Here is a 24,171-nt window from a genome sequence, read left to right as displayed (position 1 = left end):
GAACTATGTATTTCCAATCAAATGAGCCTCCTCTAAAGTTCACAAGACCACCTTTTCATAAAAACCTGACACCCCCCCTCCCCCCGGGGCATAACTTAAAACCCTTATCCCCATACTCTGGGGGGTTGTGTCAACCCCAAAGACCGTGTTATGAGATCTTTGGAATATTTTTGAACAAATATATATCTTAAAATTTCTATCGGATGCATTGGGAGAAAATATGACTGGGGAGGGTATAGCTGCCCTCCGATAAATTTGACTCTTAGAAATGACTCTTCAACTTCCTATTTCCAATCCAATGAGTCCCCTCTGAAGTTTTTACGGCCACCTTTTCCAGAAAAATCTTAAATACCTTCAGGGCATACCTTACAACCCTTGCCCTGAGGACTATGAGGGAGTTCTCATCCTCAAAGATCTAATTTTTGGACTTTTAAACTACGTCAAACAAAATAACTAACTTGAAATTTTGACTGGAAGTGTTTGGGGAAATCATGGGCTTGGGGGGATGGTTGCCCTCCAATCACTTTTGACTATTAAAGAAGGCACCTTTAAATTTCCAACCAAATTAATCCTTTTCAAAGTTTTACAACAACAAATCGCCATCTTAAAATTTATATCAGATGTGTTTCAGGAAAATACGTGTGTTTGTGGGGGGGGGGGGGGGGTATTTGCCTTCTGATCACTTTGACTCTTATAAAGAGCACTATAACTTCTGATTACTAATCCAATGAGTCCTCTTTGAAGTTTATATGACCACCATTTCTATAAGAACCCTATATGCCCCCAAGGCGTAACTTACACCCCTTGACCTGAGGGCTATATGGGGGGGGGGATTATTTTCAAAGACATAATTTCTGGACCTTTCAACTACACTGAACAAAATGGCTATCTAAAAAATTATGATTGAATGTGTTTTGGGAAATGATTGGTGTACGGGGGGGGACTGGATGACCTCCAATCACTTTTGACAGTTAAAAAGGCCTCTAGAACTTCTGATTACCATTCAAATGAGCCCCCTCTGAGGTTTATGCGACCACCCTTCCTATAAAAAACCTTATATCCCCACAGGGCATAACTTACAGCCCTTGCTCTGAGGGTTGTGTGTGTGTGTGGAGGGGGTTGTCCTTATCAAAGTCATAATTTGCGGACCTTTAAACTACGCTGAACAAAATGGCTATCTCAAAATTGTGATTGGATGTGTTTGGGGAAGTGATTGACGTGGTGGAAGGGGAGCTGGTTGCCCTCCCTGAGCTCTTTTGATGTTCCCATGACATTTCTTTCTACTAAGAAGTGCCCTGGTCTAAAAAAACAAAACAATATATTGTGTCCACATCACTCTTTACCTAGGCAGCGCTATCGTGCTGCATATGATATTTTGTCTTGAGATTTCAATTATACAGCAATGGAAGTGCCGATTAGACCCGGTAAGCCCCCCCCCCTAAAATTCATCCTATGGGCGCCCATGCTGTACTGTATTGTAAGTGAAGGGTGAAGTGTTTTGTCTCAAAGTATTCCTGATTGTTCTCTAAAAGTAGTCTTCATATTCATGATAGGGACAATTTTATAGAGAGCTTCGTTCTTGTCATAAAAAAAAACGGCCTGTAAAATCGATTTCTACCAGAAATCAAATTCATCCTAGCAGCAGCTTTTCTTTCTATTTTAGGCTTAAGAACGCCAATGAGTTTATTCGACATTGCCATTCTGCCCATGGAACCAATGACTCCATCTTTCAGTGTGAAAAATGTCCAGAAATATTTGGAGTTCTTCGGAAATTTCAGCAGCATGACAAGATAGCGCATTTTGATCCTCATGACTGCAGGAAATGTGGTCGAAGGTGAATAGTCCACATTTCTTGTATCTTTCCGTTTCTATGATTTCCTTTATTAATTCTATGCGTATTACTTTTTCTATTTACTGCTTTAAAAAAAAAATTAAGTTCTTTTTAAGTTTTTTGGGTCCTCGATAGTTGTACACTGATCGAATCATTCGGGGGGGGGGCGAGGGAATTATCTTTTCTGGGGAGGAGGGGGTCAAAATTCGAACAAGTGCAAATTTAGACCACTGTTTGTCCATTTTTCCTTGGGGTCCGTTTGAGGATTCCTAGGGAACCCTTCCTCCTCCTCCTGAGAGCATAAGTAGAACAGGGGCGCCAGTTTAGGGGCTGGAAGGGGGCAAATGTCCTCGTGCAATTTCTGGATTTTGAAAAATAGCTTCTTTTGAGTCGAAAAAAAAATTGCGCTTCCCCATTATGTTTTCCCGAATTAGTGCCAGTGGAATACTTTCGAGTCTTCTGTGTATCCGAGAATTCCTCAAGCTGCTGATCTATGTTTAATTTTCCTATGTAAAAATAGAAACCAATTAGTTGAGGAAAAGGGTATCGCAAGGTATGTAAGAACTTTTTTTGTCAGGTCAAAGCTAAAATTAAATCCATATTACGTCAAAATTAAATTGATAGCAAGTAAAACTAAAATCAATCTAATGAGTAAGCGCAACAAAGCCATGAATAAGGCCGTAAAAGATTACAAGAACAAATTTTAAAAAGGGTAAAATTTAAAGGTGTCCATACAGTTCGCCAAAAAAATGTATTGTCATCAGTTTTTGTCATTGCGAAGCATTTTAACTTTTTTCTCTGACAGTGTCATTGTTTATTCAGACAATTGCAATGGGTATCATCGTTGTTCTTTTTGTCGTTGGATCAGTTGCTTTTTTCGTCGATTTTGTCATTGGAAAGCTGCATCATTGTTTCTCCTGTTACAGGACAAGTGCCATTGCTATATCTGGTTGTTGTAAAAATTGTCATTGTTTTTATCAGTCATTGGAAAAAAAAAGTATCGTCGTCTTTATCTGTAAGTGTTTTATCTATTGAGGTCAAACTTATCCGCTTGAAAGAATAATCTAGGGCAAAATAAAAATATTTCATGTGACGGGGAAGGGTAATGATACCCTCATTTGAGTAAATAAATATATATGTATATATATATATATATATATATATATATATATATATATATATATATATATATATATATATATATATATATATTACAATGATACTTTTGGAACAACCGAGAAAAACAATGGCACATTTTGTAATGCAGTGAGGACAAGAAAACCAATGTAATGATATGCTTTGCGATGATAGAAAAAGGGGAGTCCGGCTTATTCCCTTCGGAAAATTCCCCTTCTGGAAAATTCTCCCCAAATGTAAAATTGAGCAGCCAAAAGGAAATTAAGACCAGGGGAAATTTTTCGCGGGGGGGGGGGGGATAGCACCGACAGAGCGAAATGGTTATGCCCAAAAATAAATATGATCCGGAGAGGAAAAAAAAAGACAAGGCAGCAATATTACTCTTTGCCATGAGTTTACGCAAAACTCTGGGAGTGGAGAGGTGGTTGGGACAAAGTCTAAAAAGAGATTCTGATTCTGAACATTAGTCTTTAGACTTACGTCCAGACTAAATCGAATGCATAAATTTTTCTAGCGGCTGTTTTCTTAAATATTATGGTAAAGTAAAACAAGTATTATGGAAACAATGGAATTCATTCATGTGGGAAGAAAGCAAAAAATATAAGATATCGGTGCCCAGTCATTAGTGAGATGTTCAAGGAGACAAACCGGCACACAATGACAAATTTGGACATAAACGCCAAGTATTTTGCACAGAACGTGACACGCATCACAAATTAGAAAGTGAGTTTTGAGATTTGAAAAACGATAGGAAAAATTTTAATAGTAACAGAGGGAAGATAACAGAACTGTAAAGAAAGGAGAAATTTAGTAGTAAAGCAGAGAAAAGCCTTTTTAGTGAAAGAAGAATCCAAGGAAAGGCACTAAAACCAATAGGACAGCCGACGGCAGCAAAGTCGTGATCTGTACAGTGTTTCGAACAAAGAAAAATAGAAGAAGAAAAAAGGAAGTACATAGTACATATACAAAAGAATGTTCTATTGAGAAAAACCAAACTTGTTGTCAATCAGAAATCATCAAAAATATACTTCCAGCATATGGTTCTGCGAATCTCCTATCTGGCCTGATGGTTCACCTCCCATGCTAATACGGCAGTCCAAATTATCCACACTGCCATAAAAATAATCCTTCCATATGCGATATTCGGAAGAAAATGCATACTCTATACTTGAAATCACAATTGTTGCTAAAAATTTATATTGTGGGCTAACGAAATTATAGAGAAAAAAAAACGTTTGAATGTCATAGTATAGTTCAAGCACACTTGAACAAAGTTTCAACCATCGGAGAAGTTGCATAATTATCAACCAGATGGAATCAACATAAATTGGTAAAGAAGAAACCAAAAACATTTCAGATATTACATACAGGCGTTGACCAAGCTGCTCCCTGGCCCCCCCCCCCGTCCCACCAGGAAGGTGTCAGGCCTTTGAAATAAATCACTGACTTTTTACTTTGTTCAGACAATTTCACATTTCACAAGACAAGTTATAGACTGCTATTTGGGAACGTATTTAACCCTTTAGTTCTGTTTATTTGTTGTTTATGTACTCCTGTGTTTTTAACTAGACAAAGAAAAACGAGCAGAATTTACAGAACAAAACAGCTTTTTTTAGAAATTATGAGGTTCAAACTTAAAATCAGCACAAAATACCCAAGGTAAAGAGTAGTATGTAACACCCCAAAAGTTTCTCCGTATTTTTTAATATGTTGTGTGTTTTTTCTCTGGAAATTTTCTGATGTTTATTATGTTCGGATTTTTCTTACAGGTAATCGTAGAAATCTCGGCATTTAGGCAGAGGCTAGAAAACTCCTTCCCCTACGTACGTACCAGGTCACATGTCTCAGGATTTTTTTTTTTTTTTTTTTTTTTTTTTTTTTTTTTTTTTTTTGAAGACCAAGAGATGTCAAAATGTCCAACCACAATGCAATATCGCGTACTATCAGTAAAGCCTCCAATCTGTTACAACTAGCCAAAGAGATGGTCTGACGCTAGGTAAAAAAAAAGCCTAGATTATACCTTTTTGGGGATTGGCAAAAATCCCTTCTTCCCCTCCAACAGAAAATTTAAAGTTGCCTTGCCCTTTTCACACTCAACACAACAAAACAATCTCTAGAAATTTTAACTCGAACCCCAAGCCATGATACAAACAGGGTAAGTCTTCCAAATTTATAATTTCGGAAACGCTCTTTTACGAAGATAAAAGCTCCTCATATACTGTTTAGTCGAATTCTTTATCTATTTGTAGGCATAAAATAGTCTGGTGTTGATTTTCCCAAAAAGGAATGTATTCCCCTCCCAAAAAAAGAAAAACGTCGGAATTAAAACCATGACCTCGATAATGCTCTAACCCCTGAGCTGGCCACACTTGAAATCTGGTTTTCGGTTTTTGTTGTATTAATATATACATAAATGAACAGGTTATCTCGCTGACAACATCTTTGATTGTATAAGATGAGCGAGTAAACTTTTAGGGGATGCATTTTACTCCTTACCTTTGCCAATTTTTGTGTATGTTTTTAGTATAAGTCTTCTCTTTAAACATTTTAAGAATTTTTTTTTTCTTAAAATGTTTCGTTTCTTGTGCGTTTCTCTTCTTCGTCTTCTTCTCTTTTCTTGGATTCTCTCTTCGTCTCCCTAACCCCTTTGTCTCTCTCTTCTCTAATATATATCCCTTTTTCCTATGTATCTAAACCATTGGCAAACTTATCGATTTATGTACCTCTGTATTTTCTTTAGAATAACAAGCTACACAATGACTTTCCGCCATGCATGCGCCTCTAGCTCCCGTACCTGTGATGTGTGTGGTAAAGAGATGGGATCGAAGGCAATTTTAAGAAGGCATATGAAGCAGGTTCATTCTCCTCGTCTATTTCACTGTGAGCTCTGCACAGAAAGTTTCAAGGATTCCAGATTATTAATGGCAAGTTTCTTTGTCTTTCTTCTTATGTCTTCTTTATATCACATCTTATCCAAATTTATTAGTCTAGAGGAACATAGGTCTGAGCCTGGGGAAAGCTAGGTGGATTAAAACGCGAAAAGCGTGTATTTTCAAACATGTATCCCCCCCCCCCCGTCTGAGCTTGAGTATAATATCGACTGTTACATTCGTTAAATTTTGTACTTCAAGCTTGCACACTGATTTTTTCATAATTTTAATGAAGTTCCGTGCGAACGTGTTAAGTAAAAAATAGCTTAGGAGAAGATCATAAATGATGCTTTTTATTGAATATATCAAATCAGCAAGTGGCAACATGAATGATGCCGAAATAGCCCAAAAATTTTGTAGAACCCTTTTAAGACGAAAGATGAGTATTATTCTCTTACATAGCATTAAACAATTTGATGTACTTTTCTGTCATATTCCATAAATCCACATCCCATAGACTTAGATCCTCTCCGTGCGTCCAAAAATTTGATAACTGGAACTGGCTTCCATCCGCTATTTGCCGAAATAAACCTGACCCCTCTACTCTTAGACACCCTCCACCCTACCTCCCTTTCCCAGCATCATCTTGCCTTATCATCCCCCCTATAAAGAACAGTCCCAGTTTGACTTCTTCCCGTATCACCAGGAAACCTTTCCCCAATCCCTGGCACTTTATTCCCCGTAGGTACCCTACCAGTGTGACTCTGGTTTGAGAGTTCCTCAATGTGACTCAGGTCTGAGACTTTTTGTATTTAATAATTGTCTTGTAATAAGTCCTAATTGTTGTCACTTCCCGTCAACTGGAAACAAGTTGCACCTTTCTCATCATGCTTCTTCTATACCCTCGCCCATCCCCCCACCTCCAAATCCAAAAGGTAAATCCGTCTCTTACCCTACTTCTCCAAGGCCCCATAATATTAAATTAAAACCCCACCCAGGAATTTCTCAAACTCTTCAAGTCTCCCTGTCGCGATTCCCCAATCGGTTTGTTTTTCCTAAACTTTTTGTTCCTAATGCGGAAAGTCTTAATTTTGAAAAGCCTTCTGAACTCGGTGTGCTTTCCGAATGAAAGGAAATAGATGTTATAGCTATTACTGAAGTACAGTCCCACGACTCAGGGTCCTTGCGCTTGACAAATTATTCGGAGTTTATTAAACTCCGTCCTTTAGACCACCAACTCGGAAAAAAAGGTGGCGGTGTTGTGTTCTTTACTAAGAGGCGAAGAGCAACCTCTACCCAAAGGTCATTCGAGTCCCTAGTTTATCCAAGTTTGATGAAGTCCTCTGGCTAAGTATTAGACCAAAGGTACTCCCCAAATCAAAATATTGATTAAAAACGTTAATTCATCCAGCAATTCATCCTCGCGAAGGAATTTCCTGACCGATGGAAGTTTGTTGATGACCTAACGGTTGTTGAGACTTGCATCAGAAATGTAATAAGCGACCCTATGAGTTTCCTCAATGAAATTGGAGATGAGGCCTCGGACTTAGACATGACAGTAAACCCTTCTAAGTCCATGATAATGCCGATTTGTTTTCTCTAATCCTCACCCTGAGTAGGAATGACCCAATTGATCCCACGAGTCACCCCTGCTGCCATCTACAATTTAGTTTAATGCCGAAGGGGCTCCATATATGGGCATAGACTCCCTAGGGGAAATGGATTTTCGAGAAATTGATTGCGTAACCTAACCTAACCTCTTAAGCTCGTGACCCCACACCATATATGGGCATAGACTAGGGGAAATGGATTTCCGAGAAATTGATTGCGTAACCTAACCTAACCTACATATATGGGCATAGACTCCCTAAGGGAACTAAATTTCCGAGAAATTGATTGCGTAACCTAACCTAACCTCATGAGTTCGTGACCCCACACCATATATGGGCATAGACTCCCTAGGGGAAATGGATTTCCGAGAAATTGATTGCGTAACCTAACCTAACCTACATATATGGGCATAGAATCCTTAGAGGAACTAAATTTCCGAGAAATTGATTGCATAACCTAACATAACCTCATGAGCTCTTGACGGGACACCATATATGGGCGTAGACTCCCTAGGGGAACTAAATTTCCGAGAAATTGATTGCTTGGTGTTCGTCCAGGAGAATTGTCTCCGGGCGAAGTTTACACATGCGCTTTCAAGGTCAATCGATTTGTTGGTGTTCGTCCAGGAGAATTGTCTCTGGGCGAAGTTTGTACATGCGCTTTCAAGGTCAATTGATTTGGTGGTGTTCGTCAAGGAGAATTGTCTCCGGGCGAAGTTTGCACATGCGCATTGACGGTGGGGAGAATGTTTTGATCTATGAGATGAAGAGATTAACGCGGGAAAGGCTTTCCTAGAATTTCAAATGTGACAGCTCAGGGATGCCAAAACAAAAGGAACACACATAAATTACTTTTAGGGGATTATTTGGGCGAAACAGTTCGAGATATTTTAGAAGATGATTTGGGCGAAACAGTTTGATGCATTTTAGAAGATGATTTAGAAGAGGATTTGAGGGTGAAACTCCACGAGTACAAAACCAAACCCTCTTTCTAGACCAATCAGGGAACTTGGAAATACGGCGAGTACAAGATCAATGACCCCTTTTTTCAAGGTCGATTTATTTGTTGTTTTCAAGTGTATTGTCTCTGGAGTGAAGTTTGCACATGCGCATTGACGGTGGGGAGAATGTTTTGATCTAGGACAAGTGAATTTCCGAGAAATTGATTGCGTAACCTAACCTAACCTCATGAGCTCGTGACGGGACTCCATATATCGGCATAGAATCCCTCGAGGGGAGAGGATTTCCGAGAAATTGATTGCTTAATCGAAGGGAGAGAATTTCCGAGAAACTGATTACATAATCGGTAGAACCCTATCAGAAGGTCGTGACGGGAGTCCATATATGGGCATAGAATGACGTAATCGACTAGGGGAAATGGATTTCCGAGAAATTGATTGCGTAACCTAACCTAACCCAATATCTCCGAACGGGACTCCATATATGGGCATAGACTCCCTAGGGAAACTAAATTTCCGAGAAATTGATTTGTTGGTGTTCGTCCAGGAGAATTGTCTCCGGGCGAAGTTTATTAATGTCAGATGGATGATGTCAAGGTCGATTGATTTGTTGGTGTTCGTCCAGGAGAATTGTCTCCGGGCGAAGTTTATTAATGTCTAATGGATGATGTCAAGCTCGATTGATTTGTTGGTGTTCGTCCAGGAGAATTGTCTCCGGGCGAAGTTTATTAATGTCTGATGGATGATGTCAAGGTCGACTGATTTGTTGGTGTTCGTCCAGGAGAATTGTCTCCGGGCGAAGTTTGCACATGCATATTGACGGTGGGGAGAATGTTTTGATCTTAGAGATGAAGAGATTAACGCGGGAAAGGGTTTCTTAGGAATTTCAAATGTGACAGCGCAGAGATGCCAAAACAAAAGAAACACGCAGAAATTACTTTTAGGGATTATTTTGGCGAAACAGTTCTGAGACATTTTAGAAGATGATTTAAGAGGAACCGTTTGAGGTATTTTAGAAGATGATTTAGAAGATGATTTGAGGGTGAAACTCTGTGATCGTTATAAAACACAATTTCTATTTCAACAGTGTTGTGAGGTCCTCTACACCAACCCCGAAGGGGCCCCCCCACCCCCAAGACCCCCAAGGGCCACCGAGTGCCCCGGGACCCCCAAAGAGCCCCCCGATCCCCCGTCGCTCCTTACTTTCAGTTAAAAAAATTAGTTGTTTTTATTTAATCTATTAAAGAGCCTAACAATTTAGGTTCTGCATAAATCTTTATACACAAGTTATTTAGTGAAATCACATAAAAAATCGTCAGGTGTGGGGTTCGAACCCAGGACCCCGTATGGGGACCAGATCTTAAGTCTAGCGCCTTAACCACTCGGAAAACCTGACATGTTAACAGTTCTTGATCATATTCATATTGTAATTCATCTTTATCTCTTTTTAATCTAACAAAACAAGAAATAGCGTCAGACGCTACCAATAGCTGTATTGCGTCTAAAGCGTGGGGGATAAAGTTGGAGCTAATTTTCCCAAATCAAGTGAAAATAAGTAAAAAATAAAAAATAAAAACATAGTTTTAGCTTGGAGTCTTAGCTTAGAGTTTTTGTTGAAGTTCTAGTTTAGTTTAGTTTTAGTTAAGAGTTTAGAGTTTTACCTTAGAGTCTTAGATTAGAGTTTTAGTTAGAGTTGAAGTTTAGTTTAGTTATAGTTAAGAGGATAGAGTTTTTAGCTTAGAGTCTTAGCTTAGAGTTTTAGTTAGAGTTCTGGTTTAGTTTAGTTATAGTTAAGAGTTTTACCTTAGAGTCTTAGCTTAAAGTTTTAGTTAGAGTTGAAGTTTAGTTTAGTTTTATTTAAGAGTTTTAGCCTAGAGTCTTAGCTTAGACTTTAGTTAGAGTTGAAGTTTAGTTATAGTTAAGAGTTTAGAGTTTTTAGCTTAGAGTCATAGCTTAGAATTTTTGATAGAATTAAAGTTTAGTTTAGTTTTAGTTAAGAGTTTAGAGTTTTACCTTAGAGTTTTAGGCCAAAGTTTTATTTAGAGTTGAAGTTTAGTTTAGTTATAGTTAAGAGTTTAGAGTTTTTTTTAGAGTTCTAGTTTAGTTTAGTTTTGGTTAAGAGTTTTAGCCTAGAGTCTTATCTTAGAGTTTTAGTTATAGTTGATGTTTAGTTTAGTTATAGTTAAGAGTTTAGAGTTTTTAGCTTAGAGTCATAGCTTAGAGATTGAAGTTTAGTTTAGTTTTAGTTAAGAGTTTAGAGTTTTAGCTTTGAGTCTTAGCTTAGAGTTTTAGTTAGAGTTCTAGTTTAGTTTAGTTTTAGTTAAGAGTTTAGAGTTTTAGCTTGGAGTCTTAGCTTAGAGTTTTAGTTAGAGTTGAAGTTTAATTTAGTTATAGTTAAAAGTTTAGAGTTTTTAGATTTGAGCCTTAGCTTAGAGTTTTAGTTCGAGTACTAGTTTAGTTTACTTTTAGTTAATAGTTTAGAGTTTTATCTTGGAGTTTTAACTTATAGTTTTAGTTAGAGTTTTAGTTTAGTTTAGGTTTAGTTAAGAGTTTATACTTTTACCTTAGAGTCTTAGCTTAGAGTTTTAGTTAGAGTTCTAGTTTAGTTTAGTTTTAGTTAAGAGTTTAGAGTTTTATCTTGGAGTCTAAGCTTACAGTTTTAGTTAGAGTTCTAGTTTAGTTTAGTTTTAGTTAAGAGTTTAGAGTTTTAGTTAGGGTTGAAGTTTAGTTTAGTTATAGTTAAGAGTTTAGAGTTTTACCTTAGAGTCTTAGCTTAGAGATTTTTCTTAGAAGTAACAATTTTTTCGTTTATGAGAGCAAGTTTTCTGTCAGAAGTAGCAATTTTTCCTTTCAAACTAACAAATTTTCAAATCAAAGTAACAATTTTTTCCTTAACACTAACAGAGTTTTAGTAACACTAACAAATTTTCTCATCGAATCAACAACTTTTTCCTCAATACTAACAAACTTCTACTTAAAAATATCCAATTTTTCTTAGAAGCATAATTTTTTCCGTTCATGATAAAAAGTTTTCAGTCAAAAGTAGCAAGTTTTCCTTAACACTTAAAAAATTTCGCATCAAAATAACAATTTCTTTGTAACACTAACAGTTTTAATTACAGCTATCAAATTTCTCATAGAAGTAAAAAATTTTCGTCAGTAATAACAAATTTTCTGTTAGAACTAACAAGTTTTTTTTCAAAGATACCAAATTTTTCATCAGTGATAACAATTTTTTGATTGTGATAACAAGTTTTCTGTCAGAAGTAGCAAGTTTTCTGCCAAAGATACCAATTCTTTCTTAAAAGTAACAATTTTTCGTCACTGATAACACAATTTCTGCTAGAACTAGCAGATTCTTCAGGAAAGATAACAAATTTTTCTTAGAAGTAGCGAATTTCTTCTAACAGCACCAGGTTTTCCGTCAAAGATAACAAATCTTCTCTTCGAAGTAACAACTTTTTCCTTAATACTATTAAACCTTTACTTAACACACCCCAATTTCTCTTGGAAGTCACATTTTTCATCAGTGATAACACGTTTTCTGCTTGAGCTTGCAAGTTTTCTCTCAAAGATACCAATTCTTTTCTTAGAAGTAGCAATTTTCATTATGATGACAAGTTATCTGTTAGAAATAACAAGTTTTAAGTCAAACATGCCAAATTTTTCTTGGAATTAGCAATTTTTTCATTGATGATAACAATTTTTTCTGTCAGAATTAGCAAGTTTTGCTTAACACTAACAAATCTTCTCATCGAAGTAACAGCTTTTTCTTAATACTAATAAACTTTTACTTAACACTATCAAATTTCTCTTAAAAGTAACAGGCTTTTAACAAGTTTTCTTTCAAAGCTAGGTTTCTCTACTTTTAAGTTAGGTTTATATAATCTCCAAAACCATAGGTTAGGTTAAGTATAAATAAATATTAATAAATAAATAGAAACATTTCTCCATGTTTAAGTGGTTTCTCTACATTTAAGTTAGGTTCATCTAACCTCCAAAACCATAGGTTAGGTTAGGTATGAATAAATATTAATAAATAAATAGAAACGTTTCATCATGTTTAAGTTAGGTTAGGTTAGGTAGCTTATCATGAGCGCTCATGATAAGCTAACCTAACCTAACTTAAACATGGTACAAAGTTGACCTGGGGGGATTTTCCGGCAAGTATGGTTAGGTTAGGTTAGGCTAAATTAGGTTAGGTTAAGTTATGTTAGGTTAGCTAAGTTAGATTAGGTTAGCTAGTAAACATTTCTCCATGTTTAAGTTAGGTTAGGTTAGGCTGAATTAAGTTAGGATAGGTTATGTTAGCCTACGTACGCGCGCGTACGTAGGCTAACCTAAACTAACCTAACTTAATCTAGCCTAACCTAACTTAAACATGGAGAAATGTTTACTAGCTATCCTAACCTAACTTAGCTAACCTAACTTAACCTAACATAACTTAATCTAACCTAACCATACTCGCCGGAAAAACTCCCCAGGTCGACTTTGTACCATGTTTAAGTTAGGTTAGGTTATCATGATCGCTCATGATAAGCTAACCTAACCTAACTTAAACATGATAAAATGTTTCTATTTATTTATTGATATTTATTCATAACTAATCTAACCTATGGTTTTGGAGGTTAGATGAACCTAACTTAAATGTAGAGAAACCACTTAAACATGGAGAAATGTTTCTATTTATTTATACTTAACCTAACCTATGGTTTTGGAGGTTAGATGAAACTAACTTAAACGTAGTGAAAGCTAACTTTGAAAGAAAACTTGTTAAAAACCTGTTACTTCTAAGAGAAATTTGATAGTGTTCAGTAAAAGTTTATTAGTATTAATAAAAAGTTGTTACTTCGATGCGAAGATTTGTTAGTGTTAAGCAAAACTTGCTAATTCTGACAGAAAAAATTGTTATCATCAATGAAAAAATTGCTAATTCCAAGAAAAATTTGGTATGTTTGACTTAAAACTTGTTATTTCTAACAGATAACTAGTCATCCTAATGAAAATTGCTACTTCTAAGAAAAAAATTGGTATCTTTGAGAGAAAACTTGCAAGATCAAGCAGAAAACGTATTATCACTGATGAAAAATATAACTTCCAAGAAAAATTGGGATGTGTTAAGTAAACATTCGTTAGTATTAAGGAGAAAATTGTTACTTTGAAGAGAAGATTTGTTATCTTTGACGAAAAACTTGGTGTTGTTAGAAGAAATTCGCTACTTCTAAGAAAAAATTTTTTTTTTTCCTGGACAACTTGCTAGTTCTAGTAGAAATCGTGTTATCAGTGACGAAAAATTGTTACTTTTAAGACAGAATTGGTATCTTTGGCAGAAAACTTGCTACTTCTGACAGAAAACTTGTTATCACAATCAAAAAATTGTTATCACTGATGAAAAATTTGGTATCTTTGACATAAAACTTTTTAGTTCTAACAGAAAATTTATTATCACTGACGAAAAATTGTTACTTCTATGAGAAATTAGATAGCTGTAATTAAAACTCTGTTAGTGTTAAGGAGAAATTGTTACTTTGATGCGAAAATTTTTAAGTGTTAAGGAGAACTTGCTACTTTTGACTGAAAACTTTTTATCATGAACGGAAAAAATTATGCTTCTAAGAAAAATTGGATATTTTTAAGTAGAAGTTTGTTAGTATTGAGGAAAAAGTTGTTGATTCGATGAGAAAATTTGTTAGTGTTACTAAAACTCTGTTAGTGTTAAGGAAAAAATTGTTACTTTGATGAGAAAATTTGTTAGTGTGAAAGGAAAAATTGCTACTTCTGACAGAAAACTTGCTCTCATAAAAGAAAAAATTGTTACTTCTGAGCAAAATTTCTAAGCTAAGACTCTAAGATAAAACTCTAAACTCTTAAGTATAACTAAACTAAGCTTCAAATCTAACAAAAATTATAATTTAAGTCTCCAAGGTTAAACTCTTAACTCTTAACTAAAACTAAACTAGAACTCTAACTAAAACTCTAAGCTTAGACTCCAAGATAAAACTCTAAACTTAACTAAAACTAAACTAAACTAGAACTCTAACTAAAACTCTAGTATAAGACTATAAGTTAAAAGTCTAAATTCCTAGCTAAAACTAAACTAGAAATTAAACTAAAAATCTATGCTAAAACACTAAACTCTTAGCTAAAAGTAAACTAAACTACAACTTCAACTAAAACTCTAAGCTAAGACTTTAAGCTAAAACTCTAAACTCTTAACTATAACTAAGCTAAACTTCAACTCTAACTAAAACTTTAGGCTAAAACTCTAAGGTAAAACTCTAAACTCTTAACTAAAACTAAACTAAACTTCAATCTCTAAGCCAAGACTCTAAGCTAAAAACTCTAAACTCTTAACTATAACTAAACTAAACTTCAACTCTAACTAAAACTCTAAGATAAGACTCTAGGCTAAAACTCTTAACAAAAACTAAACTAGAACTCTAACTAAAACTCTAACTAAAACTCTAAACTCTTAACCAAAACTAAACTATAACTTAAACTTTAACTAAAACTCTGACCTAAAACTCTAAACTCTTAACTGAAACTAAAGTAACCTACAACTCTATATACAACTCTAAGCTATGATTCTAAGCTAAAAACTCTAAACTCTTAACTATAACTAAACTTCAACTCTAACTAAACTCTAAGCTAAGACTCTAGGCTAAAACTCTTAACCAAAACTAAACTAAACTTCAACTCTAACTAAAACTCTAAGCTATGACTCCAAGCTAAAACTCTAAACTCTTAACTATAACTAAACTAAACTTCAACTCTAACTAAAACTTTAAGGTAAAACTCTAAACTAAAACTAAACTAAACTAGAACTCTAACAAAAACTCTAAGCTAAGACTCTAGGCTTAAACTCTGAACTCTTAATTATAACTAAACTAAACTTCAACTCTAACTAAAACGCTAAGCTAAAACTATAAAGTAAAACTAAACTTCAACTCTAACAAAAACTATAAACTCCTAACTACAACTAAACTAGAACTCTAACGCAACTCTAAGCTAAAACTTTAAACTCTTAACTAAACTAAACTTCAACTATAACTAAACTAAACATCAACTCTAACTAAAGCTCTAAGCTAAGACTCTAGGTTAAAACTGTAAACTCTTAACGAAAACTTATCTAAACTACAACTTTAACTAAAACTCTAAGCTATGACTCTAAGCAAAAACTCTAAATTCTTAACTATAACTAAACTAAACTTCAACTTTAACTAAAACTCTAAACTCTTAACTAAAACTAAACTAGAACTCTAAGTTAAGACTCTAAGCTAAAACTCTAAGCTCTCAACTATTACTAAACTAAACTTCAACTCTAGCTAAAACTTTAAGCTAAGACTCTAAGGTAAAAGTCTAAACTCTTAACTAAAACTGAACTAAACTAGAACTCTAACTAAAACTCTAAGCTAACACTCCAAGCTAAAACTCTAAACTCTTAACTAAAACTAAACTAAAGTAGAACTCTAACTAAAACTCTAAGCTAAAACTCTAAACTCTTAACTATAACTAAACTTCAACTCTAACTAAAACTTTAGGCTAAAATTCTAAGGTAAAACTAAACTCTTAACTAAAACTAAACTAAACTTTAATCTCTAAGCTATGACTCTAAGCTAAAAACTCTTAACTATAACTAAACTAAACTTCAACTCTAATTAAAACTCTAAGCTAAGACTCTAGGCTAAAACTCTTAACCAAAACTAAACTAGAACTCTAACTAAAACTCTAAGCTAAAACTCTAAAATCTTAACTATAACTAAACTAAACTTCAACTCTAAATAAAACTTTAGGATAAAACTCTAAGGTAAAACTCTTAACTTAAACTAAACCTCAACTCTATCAAAAACTCTAAGCTATGACTCTAAGCTAAAAAATACAAACTCTTAACTATCAATAAACTTCAAATCTAAATAAACTCTAAGCTAAGACTATATGCTGAAACTCTTAACAAAAGCTAAACTAAAATTCAACTCTAACTAAAACTCTAAGCTAAAACTCTTAACTATAACTAAACTAAACTTCAACTCTAACAAAAACTCTAAGCTAAAACTCTAGGGTAAAACTCTAAACTCTTTAACTAAAACTTAACTAAACTACAACTTTAACTAAAACTCTAAGCTATGAATCTAAGCTAAAACTCTAAATTCTTAGCTATAACTAAACTAAACTTCAACTCTAACTAAGACTCTAAATTCTTAACTAAAACTAACTAAACTAGAACTCTAAGTTAAGACTCTAAGCTAAAACTCTAAGCTCTCAACTATTACTAAACTAAACTTCAACTCTAGCTAAAACTTTAAGCTAAGACTCTAAGGTAAAAGTCTAAACTCTTAACTAAAACTGAACTAAACTAGAACTCTAACTAAAACTCTAAGCTAAGACTCCAAGCTAAAACTCTAAACTCTTAACTAAAACTAAACTAAAGTAGAACTCTAACTAAAACTCTAAGCTAAAACTTTAAACTCTTAACTATAACTAAACTTCAACTCTAACTAAAACTTTAGGCTAAAATTCTAAGGTAAAACTAAACTCTTAACTAAAACTAAACTAAACTTTAATCTCTAAGCTATGACTCTAAGCTAAAAACTCTTAACTATAACTAAACTAAACTTCAACTCTAATTAAAACTCTAAGCTAAGACTCTAGGCTAAAACTCTTAACCAAAACTAAACTAGAACTCTAACTAAAACTCTAAGCTAAAACTCTAAAATCTTAAATATAACTAAACTTCAACTCTAACTAAAACTTTAGGCTAAAACACTAAGGTAAAACTCTTAACTAAAACTAAACTAAACTTCAACTCTATCAAAAACTCTACGCTATGACTCTAAACTAAAAACTCTAAACTCTTGACTATAACTAAACTTCAATTCTGACTAAAACTCTAAGCTCAGACTCTAAGGTAAAACTCATAGCTAAAACTAAACTAAACTTCAACTCTAACTAAAACTTTAAGCTAAAACTCTAAACTCTTAACTATAACTAAACTAAACTTCAACTATAACTAAAACTCTAAGCTAAGACTCAAGGCTAAAACTATAAAGTAAAACTAAACTTCAACTCTAACGAAAACTCTAAGCTAAGACTCTAAGCTAAAACTCTAAACTCCTAACTACAACTAAACTAAACTAGAACTCTAACGAAACTCTAAGCTAAAACTCTAAACTCTTAACTAAACTAAACTTCAACTCTAATTAAAACTCTAAGCTAAGACTCTAAGCTAAAAAATCTAAACTCTTAACTATAACTAAACTAAACTTCAACCCTAACTAAAGCTCTAAGCTAAGACTCTAAGCTAAAACTCTAAACTCCTAACTACAACTAAACTAGAACTCTAACGAAACTCTAAGCTAAAACTCTATAAACTCTTAACTAAACTTCAACTTTAACTAAAACTCTAAGCTAAGACTATAAGCTAAAAACTCTAAACTATTAACTAAAACTAAACTAAACTTCAACCCTGACTAAAACTCTAAGCTAAGACTTTAGGTTAAAACTCTAAACTATTAACTATAACTAAAGTAAACTTCAACAAAAACTCTAAGCTAAGACTCTAAGGTAAAACTCTAAACTCTTAACTGAAATTAAACTAAACTTCAACTCTGACTACAACTCTAAGGTAAAACTCTAAACTCTTAACTAAAACTAAACTAAACTAGAACTTCAACAAAGACTCAAAACTCTTTAACTAAAACTTAACTAAACTACAACTTTAACTAAAACTCTAAGCTATGACTCTAAGCTAAAACTCTAAATTCTTAACTATAACTAAACTAAACTTCAACTCTAACTAAAACTCTAAGCTAAGACTCTAAGGTAAAACTAAACTCTTAGCTAAAACTAAACTAAACTTTAACAAAAACACTAAGCTAAGACTCTAAGCTAAAACTCTAAACTCTTAACTAAACTAGAACTTCAACAAAAACTCAAAACTCTTTAACTAAAACTTAACTAAACTACAACTTTAACTAAAACTCTAAGCTATGACTCTAAGCTAAAACTCTAAATTCTTAACTATAACTAAAGTAAACTTCAACTCTAACTAAGACTATAAGCTAAGACTCTAAGGTAAAACTCTAAACTCTTAACTAAATTTAAACTAAACTTCAACTCTGACTAAAACTCTAAGGTAAAACTCTTAACTAAAACTAAACTAAACTAGAACTTCAACAAAGACTCTAAGCTAAGACTCTAAGCTAAAACTCTTAACTATAACTATACTAAACTTCAACTCTAACTAAAACTCTAAGCTAAGACTCTAGGCTAAAACTCTAAGCTAAGACTAGGCTAAAACTCTTAACTAATACTAAACTAAACTTCAACTCTAACTAAAACTCTAAGCTAAGACTCTAAGGTAAATCTCTAAACTCTTAACTAAAACTAAACTAAACTAGAACTTCAACAAAAACTCTAAGCTGAGACTCTAAGCTAAGACTCTAAACTCTTACCTATAACTAAACTAAACTTCAACTCTAACTAAAACTCTAAGCTAAGACTCTAGGCTAAAACTCTTAACCAAAACTAAACTAGAACTCTAACTAAAACTCTAAGCTGAAACTCTAAACTCTTAACTATAACTAAAGTAAACTTCAACTCTGACTAAAACTCTAAGCTAAGACTCTAAGGTAAATCTCTAAACTCTTAACTAAAACTAAACTAAACTAGAACTTCAACAAAAACTCTAAGCTAAGACTCCAAACTCTTAACTAAACTAAACTTAAATTCTAACTAAAACTCTAAGTTATGACTCTAGGATAATGCTCTTAACCAAAACCAAACTAAAACTATAACTCTAATTAAAACTCTAAGCTAAAACTCTTAACTATAACTAATCTAAACTTCAACTCTAAATAAAAATTTAGGCTAAAACTCTAAGGTAAAGCTCTATACTCTTAACTAAAACTAAACTAAACCTCAACTCTATCAAAAACTCTAAGCTATGACTCTAAGCTAAAAACTTCAAACTCTTAACTATGAATAAACTTAAATTCTAACTAAACTCTAAGTTAAGACACTAAGATAATGCTATTAACTAAAACTAAACTAAACTTCAACTCTAACTAAAACTCTAAGCTAAAACTCTTAACTATAACTAAACTAAACTTCAGATCTAACTAAAACTCTAAGCTAAAACTATAAAGTAAAACTAAACTAAACTTCAACTCTAACAAAAACTCTAAGCTAAGACTCTAAACTAAAACTCTAAACTAACTACAACTAAACTAAACTAGAACTCTAACGAAACTCTAAGCTAAAACTCTAAACTCTTAACTAAACTAAACTTCAACTTTAACTAAAACTATAAGCTAAGACTCTAGGGTAAAAACTCTTAACTATAACGAAAATAAACTTCAACACTAACTAAAGCTCTAAGCTAAGACTCTAGGTTAAAACTCTAAACTCTTTAACTAAAACTTAACTAAACTACAACTTTAACTAAAACTCTAAGCTATGACTGTAAGCTAAAACTCTAAATTCTTAACTATAACTAAACTAAACTTCAACTCTAACTAAAACTTTAAGCTAAGACTCTAAGGTAAAACTCTAAATTCTTAACTAAAACTAAACTAAACTAGGACTCTAACAAAAACTCTAAGTTAAGACTCTAAGCTAAAACTCTAAACTTTTAACTATTACTAAACTAAACTTCAACTCTAGCTAAAACTTTAAGCTAAGACTCTAAGGTAAAACTCTAAACTCTTAACTAAAACTAAACTAAACTAGAACTTCAACAAAAATTCTAAGCTAAAAACTCTAAACTCTTAACTAAAACTAAACTAAACTAGAATTCTAACAAAAACTCTAAGCTAAAACTCTAAACTCTTAACTAAAACCAAAGTAAACTTCAACTCTACCTAAAACTCTAATCTAAGACTCTAAGGTAAAACTCTAAACTCTTAACTAAAACTAAACTAAAATAGAACTCTAACTAAAACTCTGAGCTAAGACTCTAAGGTAAAACTCAAAACTCCTAACTAAACTAAACTTCAACTATAACTAAAAATCTAAGCTAAGACTCTAAGCTAAAACTCTAAACTCTTAACTAAAACTAAAGTAAACTTAAACTCTTAATAAAAGTCTAATCTAAGACTCGAAAGTAAAACTCTAAACTCTTAAATATAACTAAACTAAACTAAAACAAAAACTCTAAGCTAAGACTCTAAGGTAAAACTCTAAACTCTTAACTAAAACTAAAGTAAACTTCAACTTTAACTAAAACTCTAAGGTAAAACTCTAAATTCTTAACTAAAACTAAACTAGAACTTCAACAAAAACTCTAACTAAAACTCTAAGCTAAGACTCTAGGCTAAAAGTCTAAGCTAAGACTCTAGGTTAAAACTCTTAACTATTACTAAACTAAACTTCAACTCTAACTAAAACTCAAAGCCAAGACTCTAAGGTGAAAATATACACTATTAAACAAAACTAAAGTGAACTTCAACTCTAACTAAAACTCGAAGCTAAGACTCTAAGGTAAATCTCTAAACTCTTAACTAAAACTAAACTAAACTAGAACTTCAACAAAATCTCTAAGCTAAGACTCTTAACTATAACTAAAATAAACTTCTACTCTAACTAAAACTCTAAGCTAAGACTCTAGGCTAAAAGTCTAAGTTAAGACTCTAGGCTAAAAATCTAAACTCTTAACTATTACTAAACTTCAACTCTAACTAAAACTCTAATCTAAGACTCTAAGGTAAAAACTCTAAGCTATGACTCTAAGCTAAAACTCTTAACTAAAACTATAGTAAACTTCAACTCTTACTAAAACTCTAAGCTATGACTCTAAGGTAAAACTCTAAACTCTTAACTATAACTAAACTAAACCAGAACTCTAATTAAAACTCTAAGCTAAGACTCTAACTAAAACTCTAATCTAAGACTCTAAGGTAAAACTCTAAACTCTTAACTAAAACTAACCTAAACTAGAACTTCAACAAAAACTCTAAGCTAAGACTCCAAGCTAAAACTATGTTTTCATTTTTTAGTTTTTACTTATTTTCACTTGATTTGGGAAAATTGGCTCCAACTTTACCCCCCAGATTTTTGACGAAATTAAGCTATTGGCAGCTTATGAGGCTATTTCTTGTTTTGTTAAAATGAAAAGGAACAAAACTGAATCAAACCATGAATATGATCAAGAATTGTTTACAAGTCACGTTGACCGAGTTGTTAAGGCGCCATAATTAAGATCTGGTCGCCATTCGGGGTCGTAGGTTCGAACCCCACACCAGACGATTTATTATGTGATTTCACTAAATAACTTGTGTATAAAGATTTATGCAGAACCTAAATTGTTAGGCCCTTTAATAGATTAAATAAAAAAAAAACTAGTTTTTTTTAACTGAAAGTAAGGAGTGACGGGGGCTCTTTGGGGGCCCAGGGGCACTTTGAGGACCTTTGGGGTCTTTGGGGTTGGGGGGGGGGCCTTTGGGGTTCGGGTACAGGACCTCACAACACTGTTCAAATAGAACTTGTGTATTATAACGACCACAGAGTTTCATCCTCAAATCATCTTCTAAAATACCTCAAACGGTTCCGCTTAAATCATCTTCTAAAATGTCTCAGAACGGTTTCGCCCAAGTAATCCCTAAATGTAATTTATGTGTGTTTCTTTTATTTTGGCATCCCTGCGCTGTCACATTTTAAACTCCTAAGATATCCTTTCCCGCGTTAATCTCTTCATCTCTAAGATCAAAACATTCTCCCCGCCGTTAATATGCAGGCGCAAACTTAGCCCGGAGACAATTTTCCTGGACGAAAACCAACAAATCAATCGACCTTGATATAATCCATCTGACATTAATAAACTTCGCCCGGAGACAATTCTCCTGGACGAACACCAACAAATCAATTTCTCGGAAATTTAGTTTCCCTAGGGAGTCTATGCCTATATATGGAGTCCCGTTCGGAGATATTGGGTTAGGTTAGGTTACGCAATCAATTTGTCGGAAATCCATTTCCCCTAGTCGATTACGTCATTTTATGCCCATATATGGCCTCCCGTCACGACCTTCTGGTAGGGTTCTACCGATTATGTAATCAATTTCTCGGAAATTCTCTTCCTTCGATTACGCAATCAATTTCTCGGAAATCCTCTCCGCTCGAGGGATTCTATGGTCATATATGGAGTACCGTCACGAGCTCATGAGGTTAGGTTAGGTTATGCAATCAATTTTTCTGAAATTCACTTGTCCTAGATCAAAACATTCTCCCCACCGTCAATGCGCATGTGCAAACTTCACTCCGGAGACAATACACTTGAAAACAACAAATAAATCGACCTTGAAAAAAGGGTCATTGATCTTGTACTCGCCGTATTTCCAAGTTCCATGATTGGTCTAGAAAGAGGGTGTGGTTTTGTACTCGTGGAGTTTCACCCTCAAATCCTCTTCTAAATCAACTTCTAAAATGCATCAAACTGTTTCGCCCAAATCATCTTCTAAAATGTATCGAACTGTTTCACCCAAATAATCCCCTAAAAGTAATTTCTGCGTGTTCCTTTTGTTTTGGCATCCCTGAGCTGTCAAATTTGAAATTCCTAGGAAACCCTTTCCCGCGTTAATCTCTTCATCTCATAGATCAAAACATTCTCCCCACCATCAATGCGCATGTGCAAACTTCGCCCGGAGACAATTCTCCTGGACGAACACCAACAAATCAATTGACCTTGAAAGCGCATGTACAAACTTCGCCCGGAGACAATTCTCCTGGACGAACACCAACAAATCAATTGACCTTGAAAGCGCATGTGCAAACTTCGCCTGGAGACAATTCTTCTGGACGAACACCAACAAATCAATTTCTCGGAAATTTAGTTCCCCTAGGGAATCTATGCCCATATATGGTGCCCCGTCACAAGATCATGAGGTTAGGTTAGGCAATCAATTTCTCGGAAATTTAGTTCCCCTAGGGATTCTATGCCCATATATGTAGGTTAGTTTAGGTTAGGTTACGCAATCAATTTCTCGGAAATCCATTTCCCCTAGGGAGTCTATGCCCATATATGGAGCCCCGTCGGCATTAAACTAAATTGTAGATGGCAGCAGGGGTGACTCGTGGGATCAATTGTGTCATTCCTACTGCCCTGTTTTCTTAATCCTATCCCTCCTGAAATTTCTGTGTCCTATAAATTACTTGGCGTCCCAATTTCTTCAAATTTAAAGTGGGATATCCACGATAAAGACATCACCCATAGAGCTAATGTGTCTATCGCCCTCCTTAAGTTCCTAAAAAAATTTAGCGCCCCCCTTCCCATTCCTTAAGGATTTACACGTCTTTTGTCCACCCGCATCTCGAATATGCTTATCCGGTTTGGCACCCTGGTATTTCACGCAAAGAGTCGGAAAAAATTTAGCCAATCCGAGAATAAGCCGTGCTAATAATTTACTAAGAAGGCAAGGTGCCATACTCCCTGCGTCTAAGAAAAGCTAGTTTGGAAACCCTTGAGTGCAGGAGAGTTTCGTTGGGCCTCCATTTTGCAAAAACCATCGGACGGCAAGTATTTTCACTCCCCATCCAGATTATGGCCGCCGCGAGCTCTTTCTGTGCCCATCCCTATTGTGTCCCCCATTCGCTGCGTTGCTTCCAGATATGAAAAAAACTTTTGTCCCCTTCGTCACAGAAAAAAATGATTAAAATATCCCACTAGCATCTCCCTTTTTTCTTTTCTTTTTTATTGGCTGATGGCGCGCTGCCCAGGTTCTTGAATTTTTTTGCTTGTTTTGCCGCCCCCCCCCCACTCTTTTTTAGTGTCCATT

The 24,171-nt window shown here is 34.3% G+C and overlaps 1 protein-coding gene across 2 annotated transcripts in view; it reads left to right on the top strand.

The window, feature by feature from the left end:
• The window catches only part of LOC148951238 (putative zinc finger protein F56D1.1), a 90,297-nt gene that overhangs the window by 57,924 nt on the left and 8,202 nt on the right, over positions 1 to 24,171 (top strand). For both annotated transcript variants that reach the window (XM_089090749.1, XM_089090750.1), the window contains exons 4-5: positions 1,664 to 1,834; positions 5,709 to 5,892. In XM_089090749.1, the coding sequence (XP_088946875.1) occupies positions 1,664 to 1,834; positions 5,709 to 5,892 (355 nt within the window). The remainder of the gene's footprint in view (positions 1 to 1,663; positions 1,835 to 5,708; positions 5,893 to 24,171) is intronic.

Source organism: Artemia sp. Qi Xiang Cuo, chromosome 6, assembly GCF_049724085.1.
Source record: "Artemia sp. Qi Xiang Cuo chromosome 6, ASM4972408v1, whole genome shotgun sequence".
Classification (NCBI taxonomy): domain Eukaryota; kingdom Metazoa; phylum Arthropoda; class Branchiopoda; order Anostraca; family Artemiidae; genus Artemia; species Artemia sp. Qi Xiang Cuo.
This window is presented reverse-complemented; position numbering and strand designations above follow the sequence as displayed.